Consider the following 13207-nt stretch of genomic DNA (forward strand, 5'->3'; position numbering starts at 1 on the left):
CTTACCTTAAATTCACGTGTCTAGTTGGAATTACATGTTCTTTATTCTCTTCCAAAATCAAATCTGAAGATCTGAAAACAAGCAAAATATTTGGCTTTTAATATACCTTCATGAAATATCTGACAACTTAGGTACCAGTAAATATTTTCCAGCAGAAAGCACAAGGTCTGTGTTGTGTCTTTCAGCAATAGAAACGCAGCACCTCAAGCTTACTCAGGCACTGCGGAGCTGCCTCTGTGGAACTGGCTGTAGGTGTGTGCAAATCCAGCTATTTTGGTTGCATTTCTCATTGCTCAGGCAGACCCAGCTCTGCCAGAGGCAAGGGCAGTGAGCACCAGTGGTGCTGTCACTGTGGTTTATAGTTTATGGTGACACCGAGCTGATGGCTTCAATCGGCGTGACTGAACCCAGCGTAACCACAAGTGAAATGTCTCACCTTTGAACTTTCCCAGAGGGGCCAGAAAAATAAATGATCATGGTGTCCACCCTGAAAAAGAGATCCAGGTCAATGGCAGGGAAGAGGTGGAAGGATGCCATTTGTTTGGCAGAGGTGTTTGGGAAGGACCAAAGCCTGGTCCTTGACATCTGCGTCACCACTCATTGCCACAGCCACGTGCTCAGGGGGCAAAGACACTCCTGGTGTTGAGCTGGGGCTGCAGAGCAGATGAGACACTCACACAGCAAAAATGATTGGGCCAGGATTATTGGAATTTTTTTTTTTTGCAAGACTGGAAGTTTTTTGGAAAGAGATTCGGTAGAAACTCCCTTCCAGCAAGAAAAATATGAAAAAGCCATATGCAATTTGAGTTACACCAGGGATTACTTTGGCCTGTTAAACTTAGAACATGAGACAACCACAAGAGCCAGGATGATCTAAAAAATCTACTCTTTGTCATTCTGGACACATGAAAAACCCCAAACCTGTAATTTAAAGGAACACAGAGCTGGAGCTAAATTCACACATTTTCACCAAACTTAGATGAAGGATAGCAAATTTATGCTAGTTGGTGAAGAATTTCCTTTCTGGTATATGGCAGAGCTTAAAAGCAAGCTTAAATTCCATTATACAAGAAGAAATATCACACCCTGCAAATGGTTTTATAGATCAAGGATAAAATGACCTATTAAAAATACAAAGAGGAAGTACACAGTATGATTAATTCACATTTGGTTTCCAATAAGAAAGAAAAAAGGAGTCAAACTGATTTGTGTTCAATTACCCCACAATTAAGCTGAAAAACAGTGTCCATTTAAAGTCAACATCTAATGAGACAACCTACTTGCTTTTGTAAGAGCTCTCATGTATCGATACCTGGCACACAGTTCAGTAACATTTTGACACACGATGCCTTCCTTTGCCAAACTGAGAACAGCACCCAAGGAAAGATGGTTGTTGCTCAGGCTGTGAACATGAGGAAAGTAGAACCTCAGCTGCTGGACCCCACAGCATATTCTTTTGTTACACAAATACCCTCTGCTCTGTTCCCCAAACATCCTGAAGCACACCATCTTCTATATATATCTCAAAAACTTCTGAAATTTCGATTTAGGACTCAAGAACAGCCTTATCAGACCATAGTTCTTTCTCTGCAAGCTGTAGCTCCCATGAATTTAGAATCAGAGATAACTCTTCTATTTGCAGCAGAAAGATCATTAACCAGTTTTGGGTTAGTTAGTGGAGGTAGTTCATAATTCCTGATCCACAGTGCAGCTAAACTCCCACCACAACAAATCCAATTTGAGTAGGGCTTATTGAAGCAGGGAGGCCTGAACACAACCCTCCAGCCTGAGGATTTATTCTTTAATTGCATGTCCGTTCTGTTTCATTACTTGTTGGGCCTCATTAGATATGGAACACAAGATCTTGCTTCTACAAATCCTCTGTCTGTTCTCAGGGCCACAGGGCACTGCTCCTGAGAGCCCCAGAGAAATCAGCCCTGAGAAGAGCCCTCTGTGTGTGTAATAGAGGTGGGAGAGGGAGTGAGGATTACAAATGGACTGTTTTCCTGCCTTTTCTGGAGGATAAGCTGCTTCCCTGGGGGCAGGCTGGTGTTTCCCACAAGCTGTTATCCAGTGTGCCCAGGAAAGCAAGAGCAGCAGGTACATCCCTCCTTTCCTCCCTCCTTCTGCCGTGCTTCTAAACTCTCCTAACCACACTGCAAGGCCAGTAATTAATTCCTGGATGGGATCCAGCAATGCCTGCAGGTATTTTGGATTCACCTGCTTGTACCTGAGGGTGTGTGGAAGCCCTTTAAAGGCAGAGGCTCTCCCTTTCAGCTGGGCTGGGCAGGTAGTGCTCTGACCCCACAGCTTTGTGTCTGTCCCTGTCCTGGCACACAAACTACACTCAGACTCCAGCACTCACAGCAGCTCTGCTGCTGCTTCATCTGCCTCTGGCAGCTCTTCGAGGGCTTTAAACCCCTTCAGCCAGGCTGGTTCTCTCCACCTAAAAAGCTGCAGATCCATGCTGGGAGTTTAGCTAGCAGTCTGTCCCTCTCAGTCAGCTCTGGAGTGTTAGAAGGAGCAGCACAGGAGAAGAGGGCTGTGGAAAGGCTGGGAAGACTCTGATGGAGCCTTCCTCCCTTAATCAGAGGTGAGACATCTCAACTGAACCTCACCAAGAGGAAGAGAAGAGGAAAAGTCAAGCTAGGCACTGAGCTGAGCACATGTAATTCCTGGAGAGGTGTCAGTGGTGCCAGGGCTCCCTTGGGATGATTTTAAAAGACCTAAATAAGAACTGTGAGGCTGTGTCTGTCTCAAACTGAGTCCTACACAGCCCTGCTTGCTCTTAAATGTCTGTGCCTCAGCTTGGTGCCCCACATCTCTGTGCTATGCTTGGCTTCACTGTAGCCAAGGTTTAAGCCATTTTTACTCACTCTACTTTCTTCAGCTTTTCCATTTTGGAGAACAGGTCCATCACCCTCTTCACGTCTGGATCCCGTATTCGATTGCCCTGCAAGCTGCACACGGATTCATTCTCATTAGTGCCCCCAGGAAGGAGTGGCTGGTTTGATGGTCACTGCCACGACACACTCACTTTATTTCCTCAAGCTGGAGGCACTGTGATGCAGCCTGCACCAAGTTTGTCATCCCCTCAGCTGTGATGCTCCCACCTGTCAACCTGGAAAGAGAAAGAATCACTCAGAGCAAGCAAAGGGAGGATTCAAATCCCCTGCAGCACATGGCAATCCTGTCTCAGACCCGTGCCTGCACCATGTCCCCAGCACACAGACACAGAGGCTCTGCCTGGCTGAACTGCAAGAACTTCACACTCCTGTTCCAGCAGGGCAGCACAACACTGCTCTTGATGCCAGCACAAAACAAGAGACACACGTGTCTGTGCTGCTCTGTGTAGCTACCCTGAGACACTGCACGGAACAGATCAGCCTGGGGTGAGCCAATGGCATGGAATTACAGAGAGCAGGCAGGAAGGGAGAAGGCACTGGTGTTACAAGCAAACACTTACTCGAGTTTCTTCAGGCTCTCCATTCCTTGTAAGCCCTTTGAAAGAGCAGCAGCAAAGTCATCACCACACCTCCTGCTACGAAAGCTAAAATGTGAAGAAAAGGAGTAAAAGACAAACACACCAAAAGCTGATATTATTGTTTGCTCGCAGGATTCACCCTTCCTTTGTATTGAAAAGAAATGCCTGTCATCTTCCCTCTTATCTACTGTATTAATTACCCTCTTGTTCATCTTAATCAAAATGGAAAAACAAAAATACAGCCAGAATGGATTTGTCACCTTATTATCCTTCAATCACTCATAAATTCATTGTTTCATACATTTCTGCAGTACTGAAGTTATCCTGTTCAGATCAAGTTTTCTCATATCATATCTCCCTCTCTTCTAGAACAAACTGGAGGTTTAACCTTCCAATCCCTTAGCCCTTCTCCCCACCCACCAGCTCACAGCACTCACTGTGTTTACCTCAAGTGTTCCACATTTTTACAGCCAGCCAGGATCTCCAAGCAGTCAGTGTCCACAAGACATCCTGCAAAATCCAAACGAATCAAATCCTGGCCCGAATTTATGACAAAAACCAAAGTCGACATGTCCAGTGTTGTCAGCCTGAAGTTTTTAAACTCATACTTGAAATTCAACAGGCTCCCAATGTGCTGGGCTACTTCGAGGTTTTGTGTTTCAAAGGTGCAGTGGCAGAGCTCGAGGACCTTAGGCCCTGACAGATGAGTGGCTGCCAGTTTCTTGAGAGACTGCAGGATCACATCCTGCTTTTCCTGCACCCAGGCTTCATCTTGCTCTGCCAGCAGCATGAGAAATGTCCTACACTCTCTTGACGACAAGCCCGAGAGAAATATGTGAAAACTCTCCATAAACTCAGTCTTTGTCTCATTCTTCAAAGTCCACTTTGACTTCAAGAAGAACTTTTTCTTCAAGTAGTTCTTGTCCACCCTCCTGCTCACCATGAGACACAGCGCTGCAAAAAACTCCTGCAAGCTCAGGTGCACAAAGGCATAGCCAACCTCTGGGCAAGTGCTACTCGTCTTCACCTCAAAGACAGTCAGCAATCCATGCAAGGAGGCAAATTCCTTCACGTCCTCGGGAATATCACCATCATAAAAGACAAGTTTCTTCTCTTCCAGGCCTCTCAGTGCGAGATCAGACAGACCCAAAATGGCCTTTTTGTTACAGTTCAGCTGAGCCTCCTCATCACCTGCACAGTCTCCTCGCTGCTTGTTTAGGAAGATGAGAAACATTTTGATATAAAACTGTGTCATAGTCTGAGGAAGCTCCACACTCATCTGGTGTTTGAGGAGCAAATACTCCAAGCAGATGCACACGATGTTGCACAGAGCAGGGATGAGGCACATGCTGAGGAGTTTGGTGTTGTTCTTCACATGAGCAATAGCTCGTTCTCTGAATGAATGTTGACGAAAATAGTGGCTAACATATTCCTCAACCTTCTCTTGGTCAAATCCCCAAATTTCTGCCAACACACCTACTGTATATAACAAGAAGTCAGGTAGCCTCTTAGGGCGGCTGGTGACCAACACTGTGCATCCAGGCAGGAGCTTCCCCTGACAGAGGTCTGCAAAGAGCTGGGATATGGACATAGGAGAGGTGAGATCTGGGCCTCTCTTAGAGGAGGGTGACACATCCATGTTAGCTGCAAACTCATCCAGCCCATCAAAGATGATCAGTGTCTGCTGGGCATTCTCCAGGAGGCCCTGGAACACTGCATCAGGGCTGTCCTCTGGCTGAAGGAACACGTCAAACAAAAGCTCCTTCAGGGTCAATTTTCTTTTTAACAAATTCAGCTGCCGAAACTCAAACAGGAAAGTGAAGAGAAACTGAGGTAGGACACCTTCCGCCCATTTCTGACAAATCCTGTGCATTAGCCTGGTCTTGCCTGTACCTGGTTTACCAAACAAAAAAATCACCTTCGTGGTGTGTGTTGGGGCCTCACTGCACAGCAGGTCTGACACCTTCACAGCTGTGTCTGCACATTCCTCTGGCTCAGGAGCTCCTGCCGTGTCCTCTCGGGCTCTCTCTGTTCTCTCTTTTAAGCGGGGGGCTTTGCTCTGACGAATGACAACATTGACAAAGGTTTGGTTGAAAGGCAGTGGCTGTGTTTGTTCCTGTGCTCCTGCTTCTCTCCTGCTTCCGTACCTCTGGCGGATGGAGTTGATGAGGAGGTGCCGGTACTTCACTGTTGAATCTAAGAGAGAAGGCAACAGAGGGGGTATGAGGGTAAAAAAAGTTGTGAACCATGACAGATCCAAAATACTGCCACTTATAGACAGTGAAACAATGGCCCTGATCACAGGTTGCTGGGTAGAAATGACAAATTTTGAGCTCCTGAAAATAACCTATAACTTTTTCTATTTTTTCACAGGGGCCAAGAAAAACAACATTCAGGAGAACAATGAAACAGCTTCATATGAAAACTACATCTTACTATCTCTAAGATGAGAATTAAGTATCTGTCTATTATGTGTCTTATTCCCTGTTCACTAGTTCCCTCTTCACCCATGGTGGCCTCTTAATGCTGGAAGTTCATTTCATGGGCGTTTCTGCAAAGATGTTAAAGATGTCCTTTCCTCAGAGGGAAGCCCAGCACAGTTTGTGGAATATCCACATACCCAGTCGTCGCTGTTTGGCATCCTTGTCACTCCCAGAGCTGCTGTGACGGCGACGGCGAGCAGACCCTGAAAATTGGAAGGTCAGAACCATGTCAAAAGAGCATTTTGAATGGCAGCACATTAAAGCTGGGCAAGACTCTCCAGGTATTTGGAGAGCTGAAGGGCAAAAATTGGACAGACAAAAGTATTTGTAAACTTAGGCTGAGATTACAGAATTGCTTTTTCTGACATGGGCCACAAGCACCTCACTGGTGAGTCTTTTTGTAGGCTGGATGATGTACCTGCCTCACTTGGAACAGAGGAACTGCTTTGATATCCTGGGGAACGTGGCAGGGAATATCTGTTTCTGGCCCACAGACTCCCAAGTGAGTTTATAGTTTATAGTGATTAATTTCCTGTTTTGTTATGGTGCACTGTCAGATGGAAAGAATAGACAGAGCTGAGAAAGGCACGTGTCTTTCTTAACTGGTCCCAGTAACTTTCAGTACTATTTTCAAATTTCCATTCCACCAGCAACTGGCAAGATGGACTCACTAGGACACCACAGCACCTGGCAGCCGTTTGAATGCAGAACAAACGGCTTCCTTCTTACTTTCCTTCTTACTTCCTTACTTTCAAGACCTTAAACCTGCACGTTACACACAAGACAGTGTTATGTGACATTTGCAGTGCTGTGACTCAGAAGTCTCTAAGCAAAAGGCAGAGGCAAAAGTGTCTCTTCATGAGCTGCACCAGCTAGGAAGGTCTCAGTTCCAAATTCACCCCTGAAGAGAACCCTACTATCTGTTCTCTTAAGCCCTGCCCAGGCCACGAGCAGAGAAGATAAACTCCAAGGGTGCAGTGCCCAGGGTCTGTTCCAGCCTTACCTTTTGGCACAGATGACTGGACTCTGGTATCTCTGCCTGCTTCTTCTGCCTGGCTGAAGTTATCTAAAGGAGTTGAATGGGAAATTAATTAGGGTTAATGTGAGCATTCTGCTCTTGAAATTTGGAGTGTACTTGCAACATAGACAGTGGCACAAACCAAGACTCAGTATAAGGGATGCAAGCATCCAGGTTTCAGGGTCCCCATATGATCTTTTCCTTCCAGATTACTCTACAGTACAGTTAACTTCACTTTCAAGGCATGAGAAAACCAACTTTACTCTCTGATACAAACAAACTCGGAGTATGGGCAGATTTGGCTGATCTTAAACCACACTGTGGCCCAAAATAGAAGCCCTACTTTCCCTACAAAGGAGGGTTTTCTGTGAATAAACCACCAGCAGAGTTGGCAGCCAAGTCAAGGGCCTTTTCTGACTCACTGCATAGCTCAAAGCTGCCACAAAACCCCCTCAGCATAACCAGGAGCAATTCACCTTCAGGAGGATTAGTGATGCTCAGCTGTTACTACAAAAGTGAAATCAGTATAAGCCAGCTCCAAAACCTTAAGAGACATCTTCTTTTATGTCATGGCACAGCATCAAAAGGCTGAAAACTGTTTCAGCTTTGTCCTGAGAGAAATCCCCTCCAGTCCACACTCCCTGTTGGCTGTCTGATCTTTGCCCTGTTTCATCCCAGCCAAAATCGAGTGCAACCTGCTGCACTCTGTTACAAAGGTTGCATCCACTCAGCTGATGTGGCTAATAAAAGTTACTGCAAGCAGGATGTAAAAGCAGTACCGTTGAGAAGGGCTCACCCTGTAAGACTTCCTGCAGAAGAGAAGAATTATTCACCAGATAATGCAGCCTAAAGAGGAGGCACAGCTTAGCTGGTGCCACAGGCCCTCACAAGGCAGAGAGTGTGCCCACTCTGTGTAGTTTGCAATGCACACCAACTGATTGTGGTCCTTATGATTTGCCTCATTTTCTCTAAAGCCACTGCCTCTGCTAAGGAAAAATATGGAGAACTGGTTTTCTGTGGTTATTTTAAGAATTCTGTATTCCATGTCTTTCTTGATCAGGAAAATTAAAAAAAAAAAAAAAATTAAAAGTACACAGAAGAAAGATACTGGAGTCTTTTCTCCTTCAAATAAATCCATCCAAAAAATTGCATCTCAGCTTTATTGGAAGTGGGGGTGCACAATTTTTGTTGGCTTCATCAGTTAATGCCAGGGGGTTTTTACCTCGAATTACATTTCTAAGCCAGGAGTTGTGCTTCCAAGACAAGCAAGGCCATGCAAGTGAGGGCACTGGTGGTCCCACTGCCTAGACTGGGTGATGGAAATGGGTGGCCAAGGCGTTGGCTGTGTTTGGTCAGGGGAAATTGGCCTGACCTCTCTTACCTTCTCCAGCAGAGCTCATGAGCAGGACCTCCAGATCCAGGGGCAGGTCATACTCCATGCACACGGACTGTGCAAAGTGTTTCCAGGCAGCAGGACCAGCCTCCTCCAGCAGGTCAAGGAGCACTGAGATTTTTTCTCTGGGGTCGGTGATGCTGCCCAGGCTGCTCAGGGTGGCCTCGGGGATGAAGCTCTGGGAATTGCAGAGCAGCCAGTCGGGACAGCGGCTGAGGAACTCCACGAGCTGCGGGCGGGCTCTGGCTACAGCTGCCTGCAGGTCTGGGTCCTCACTCTGACACAGGGGCTAGAGGGGTGAAGATGAAAGGTAGCAGTGGGCACAGGAGCAGGAGATGTTCATCCACACAGCCCTGCATGGCTTGATCTGCTGTTCTACCCCCTGGCTTAACCCAGGATTTCTTACCCTTACTCCTGAGTTTAAAATAGAGATCTTAGTCCAGTCATGAGGGTGCAAGGAGGGCAGTCCCTGTCTGCACAATGCAGGACAGCAGGACAGCAGGACAGCAGGACAGCAGGACAGGGGCAGTCCATGGGAGCCTCTGGCACCAGCCAGGGAGAAGCTGCTGATGCCTGCACTGCTGCAGTGGCCATCTGCCAAGTGTAACATCCCAGGCATCTCTCACATGTACCAGGACCTCTGGGGAGGTCAGAGATGTTTTTGTTATTGTTCAAGAGTGCTTACACAGAGTCGAGGCCTTTTTTGCTTCTCATAACCCCCTACAAATAGGTTGGGGATGCACAAGGCGTTGGGAGGGAACACAGCCAGGACAGCTGACTTCAACTGGAATATGACATCCTGCTCAGAACATAAAGCTGGGGTAAGAAGGAGGAAGGCAGGGAGTTAGTGATGATGTTTGTCTTCCCAGATCATCATGACATATGGTAGAGCCCTGTTTTCCTGGAGATGGCAGAACACCTGCATGCCAGCTGTAAATGAAATCCTTGTTTTACTTTCCTTGTGTGTGCAGCTTTTGCTTTTCTTGTTTAGCTGTATATCAATTCACAAGTTTGTGTAGGACCCCCTTGCACAAAGGGCTCAGGCAACTGTTCTTGCTGCTCATTTTGTGGGGATGAACAACTCAATTCTGCTTTGGTGACAATGTCACCTCCATTCCCACTTCCTTCCCACAAAGCCACGTACATGATCTCCTACCTGCATTGTTGTGTGATCAGTCTCCTTCCAGCTGCCAAGTGCAAAGGTGGCTTCTGCTCCATATTCTGACAGAGAATCGATCTGCTGGAGGCAGACAGATGGCAGACAGACAGACATACCCCAACACACGGGACATGCCTCTGCACTTGGTGCAGATGCCTGGGGATAACAGCAGAGCTTGATGCAGATGTGTCAGGCCATGTTACATGGGCAGTTACAAATCCAGCAGCTCTGCCTGTGACCCAAGCTCTGATGAGCTCTGATGCTTTTCGTCTCTTCTCACTCAAATCAGCAGTGACCACAAAGTTTCGACCTTTGAGGATTCACACCTGGGTCTCATGAAAATGCAGAACTGAGCCTTGTGCCCTAGAATGCAAGTGAAGAGAGCTTCAGAGGAACACTGTGGGAATCACAACTTTCCTGGTGTTGCTGCCTGATTTGAGCTAGGCTATGCCACTCTGCTGCTGTCAGCCCCTCTGTGGAAGCTGGTGCAGAAGCAGCAGCATCCTGCTCAAGTGAGGCAGTCAGTCACACCAGAAAAACTGTGAAAAGCTGATCCTCTGAGAGTACACAGCTCTCACAGAAGAGTTTCAAGTACAGGGGGCTGAAAATGCTCCCAGGGCCAGCTCCCCACCTCTCAGCAGAAAGGGCAAAGGGAAATTTCACCCTGCTCTGCACATGGCAGTAATTAATGTCCAGCCACCCCTACCACAAGGAAAGGGAAGAGGAAAACAATCACCATCCAGTCAAGAACAACACATTTAATAAAGCCATATTAAATACATACATAAATGTATAAAATCAGACCTTGATGCCAGTGAAGACTGAAAGCCATTCAGGCAAAGAGTAGACTCATACAAATAAATTAAAGACTCATATTCAAGAAAAAAACAACACTGAAAAGTTGGATGAAATCTCAGCCACACTGCACAGCTCCTATACTACTGCTCTGCTCAACAAGGCCATCAGGAATGATTGGCAGTTACCTTCAGTAAAATATCTCTGATCCCAAAATGACACACAAAAACCTCCCAAGAAAAGCCAGAAAACTTCTGAGTCCTGATCCTTGCCCTTCAAATGCAAAACCATCTTTAGCATAGCTTACAAAACTTAACATCCCCTTCCCAACTTGGCATTCACACCGTTCCCAGCCATGAAAAATTAAACTGAAATGTGAAACTCCCTGTTGCAAATCTACCAACTTCTTGTCTGCTCCGAGGGCATGGAGTACTTACCAGAAGCCCAGAAACAGAGTACCAACACCAAAACCAGGGTGGGGGTCACCAAACAACAAAGCTGGAGGACAATATCCACTGCCTTGTTATCCCCACGTGCTAATCCACCACTGTCCCAAGGCACAAGGCCCTTCCGTACCTTTCGAAACCTAACGAACAAAAGACTGAGCAAAATGAAACTAAAATCAGCCAGGAATTCCCCAACTAAAATGCATCTAAAAACAGAAACACGAGCAAAAATATCCTGTCAGAACAGAGGAAGGGTAACCTCCAAGCCTAAAAACTGTTGCTAGGTGATAATTTAGGTAAAGCATTTGAGGAGTGGTCCAAAGAAATGGTACTAAGGAGTAAACACTCTTCGTGGAGTGAACTCTGATTTGGTTTTGGTTAAGGCACTTGCAATGGGAATATTTCTATTTACAGGCATAAATGTGATTATTCTGGCACACGGGGACATATTTAATTACGTCTTCCATTATATCTAAGAGGAAAAAACAAGTGGCTCTTTCTTTGGAGTAAGGAGAAGGTTTAAGTGAGAATGTAGCAGATGTGAATGATTAGATAACAGATCCCATACCTAGATAGACCTGTGTATGCAGAGATCTCCAGATCTAATCAGATGGGCTGCTACAAACAATGAAATGTTATTAATATGGCTCTGAAGGCCAGGGAAGTGCATTGGAAAACCGGATGGAGCCTGCAGCCAAGTCCCAGAGAAGGCAAAATGGCACACTGTGCTGTGCCATAGTTCACTTATCAGAGAAAAAAAAAATACCCAGATCCAGCAAGTCCCGTGTCTCTGGCCAGAATCCCCCACCCTGGTTGTCCTGCCTTGAGCATGGTGGAGCGAGCGGGGGGAGCTCTGGAGAACCGGGAGTGGATGGAGGGGGCGACGGTGACACCTGCCAGACTCTGCCCCACTTTGCCACCTCCTGGCCCGGCTCTGGCCCACCCTGTGCCTGGGGGCACATGTCACCTGTCCGGCTGAAGTTCGGCCCCGATGACCTTGGAGGTGTTTTCCATTGGAGGTGTTTTCCAGCGCTCATGATTCCCTTCTCTATCCCGGCTTTTGGTGTAAGGCACGAACATCTCAGGGCTGGGCAGCCAAGAGCCAGACCTGCAGCCCCCAAACCCTGGTGGGGTGTCCCGCAGGACTCCTGTCCCCGTCCCTCCCAGCCCAGCGCGCTGTCCCCGCTCACCTGGCCCCGCTCGGTGCCCGCGCACAGCCCGGACAGCGCCGCGCCGGAATCGAAAGCGGCGGCGGCGGAGCGGCTCTGCCGGGAAAACACGTGGGGCTGGCGGGCTGGGAGGGGCTGCGGCCCCGGGAGTGCGGGACAGGCAGCTCGGGATCCCCGGGGAGCCAGCGGAGGCTTCACTGCTCTCCCCGGAATCGCTTCGTTTGGAAAAGATCTCTAAACATCATCGAGCGCAACCACTGAGCGCTGCTGCGTTCACCGCTAAACCGTGCCACAGGTGCCACATCCACGCACCTTTCGAACAGGGCCAGGGGTGGTGAGGTCACCTCTACCCTGCGCAGCCTGTCCCCCCCTTCTGGTGAAGGCATTTTCTCTAATACCCAACCTAAATCTCGCCTGTTATAACTTGGGGCAGTTTGTTCTTGTTCACTTGCTACAGGGAGAAAAGACAGAGCCCGCCTGGCTCCATCCTCCTTTCACAGACTGGCGGAGTGGCAAGGTCCTCCCTGAGCCTCCTTTTCTCCTGACTGAATCCTCCCAATTCCTTCAGCTGCTCCTCATCAAACTGCTCCGGATCCTTCCCCAGCTCCTTCGTCCCCATGGAAGGGCAGCCCTGTCCAGTCCCCACTGAACAGCCCCCAGCGGGGCAAGGCACCTCCAGGGCAGAAAAAGGTGCCTTTTCCTTGCCATTTCCTTTTCATTAACACTCCCCACTCCAGTGGGATGTCATTTAAGACAACCAGAGGGCTGTGGCTTGATGGAAGCCAGGTCCCCATGGTCCTCAGCAGACATTGCCATGCAGGGAGTGAAAACGTCACCTGAGCACTGGTGGCTTTAGAGCAGGAGGGACCACGGACAAGCCCTTAGCTGGCACTGAAAGAGCTGGCAGGGGCAGTGACGGGAACAGGGTGAGAAGGGCGGTAGAAAACTGCCCACTACACCAGGGTTTCTTCCAGGGCACACCATGGCATCACAGCTTTTGTAGCCCTCAGCCTCTGCTGGCCCATGGGCACTGCTGGGTCAGACCTTCCTTGGCTGCCTCTGGGGCCCCTCCACGCTCCTTCCCTACCTGCCTGGGCACCAGGACCACTGAAGAGATGCTCAGCCCAGCAGTCACAGAGAACAAGGAAGGGCCTCTGGTGGTGTGGGTGAGAGATAAGAAGGTCAGAGGGGCCTGGCTTAAATCCATGGTAATGCAGCGGGAACAACCACCATGCCCAGGAAACTGAGCCCACCCTGCCA

General features: G+C 48.1%; 1 protein-coding gene across 1 annotated transcript in view; it reads right to left on the reverse strand.

The window, feature by feature from the left end:
* NLRC5 (NLR family CARD domain containing 5) overlaps positions 1-12035 on the reverse strand; it is a 34151-nt gene extending 22116 nt beyond the window's left edge. Inside the window, exons 1-12 of the mRNA XM_063410898.1 lie at positions 11969-12035; positions 9535-9900; positions 8367-8667; positions 6971-7033; positions 6105-6170; positions 3931-5680; positions 3467-3550; positions 3038-3121; positions 2877-2960; positions 1313-1402; positions 437-487; positions 6-71 (exon numbers count right to left, since the gene is read on the reverse strand). Coding sequence (XP_063266968.1) covers positions 6-71; positions 437-487; positions 1313-1402; positions 2877-2960; positions 3038-3121; positions 3467-3550; positions 3931-5680; positions 6105-6170; positions 6971-7033; positions 8367-8667; positions 9535-9651 — 2756 coding nt within the window. The 5' untranslated portion in view covers positions 9652-9900; positions 11969-12035. The remainder of the gene's footprint in view (positions 1-5; positions 72-436; positions 488-1312; positions 1403-2876; positions 2961-3037; positions 3122-3466; positions 3551-3930; positions 5681-6104; positions 6171-6970; positions 7034-8366; positions 8668-9534; positions 9901-11968) is intronic.
* Between the last annotated feature and the right edge of the window lie 1172 nt (positions 12036-13207).

Source organism: Prinia subflava, chromosome 13 (genome assembly GCF_021018805.1).
Source record: "Prinia subflava isolate CZ2003 ecotype Zambia chromosome 13, Cam_Psub_1.2, whole genome shotgun sequence".
NCBI classification, from domain to species: Eukaryota; Metazoa; Chordata; class Aves; order Passeriformes; family Cisticolidae; genus Prinia; species Prinia subflava.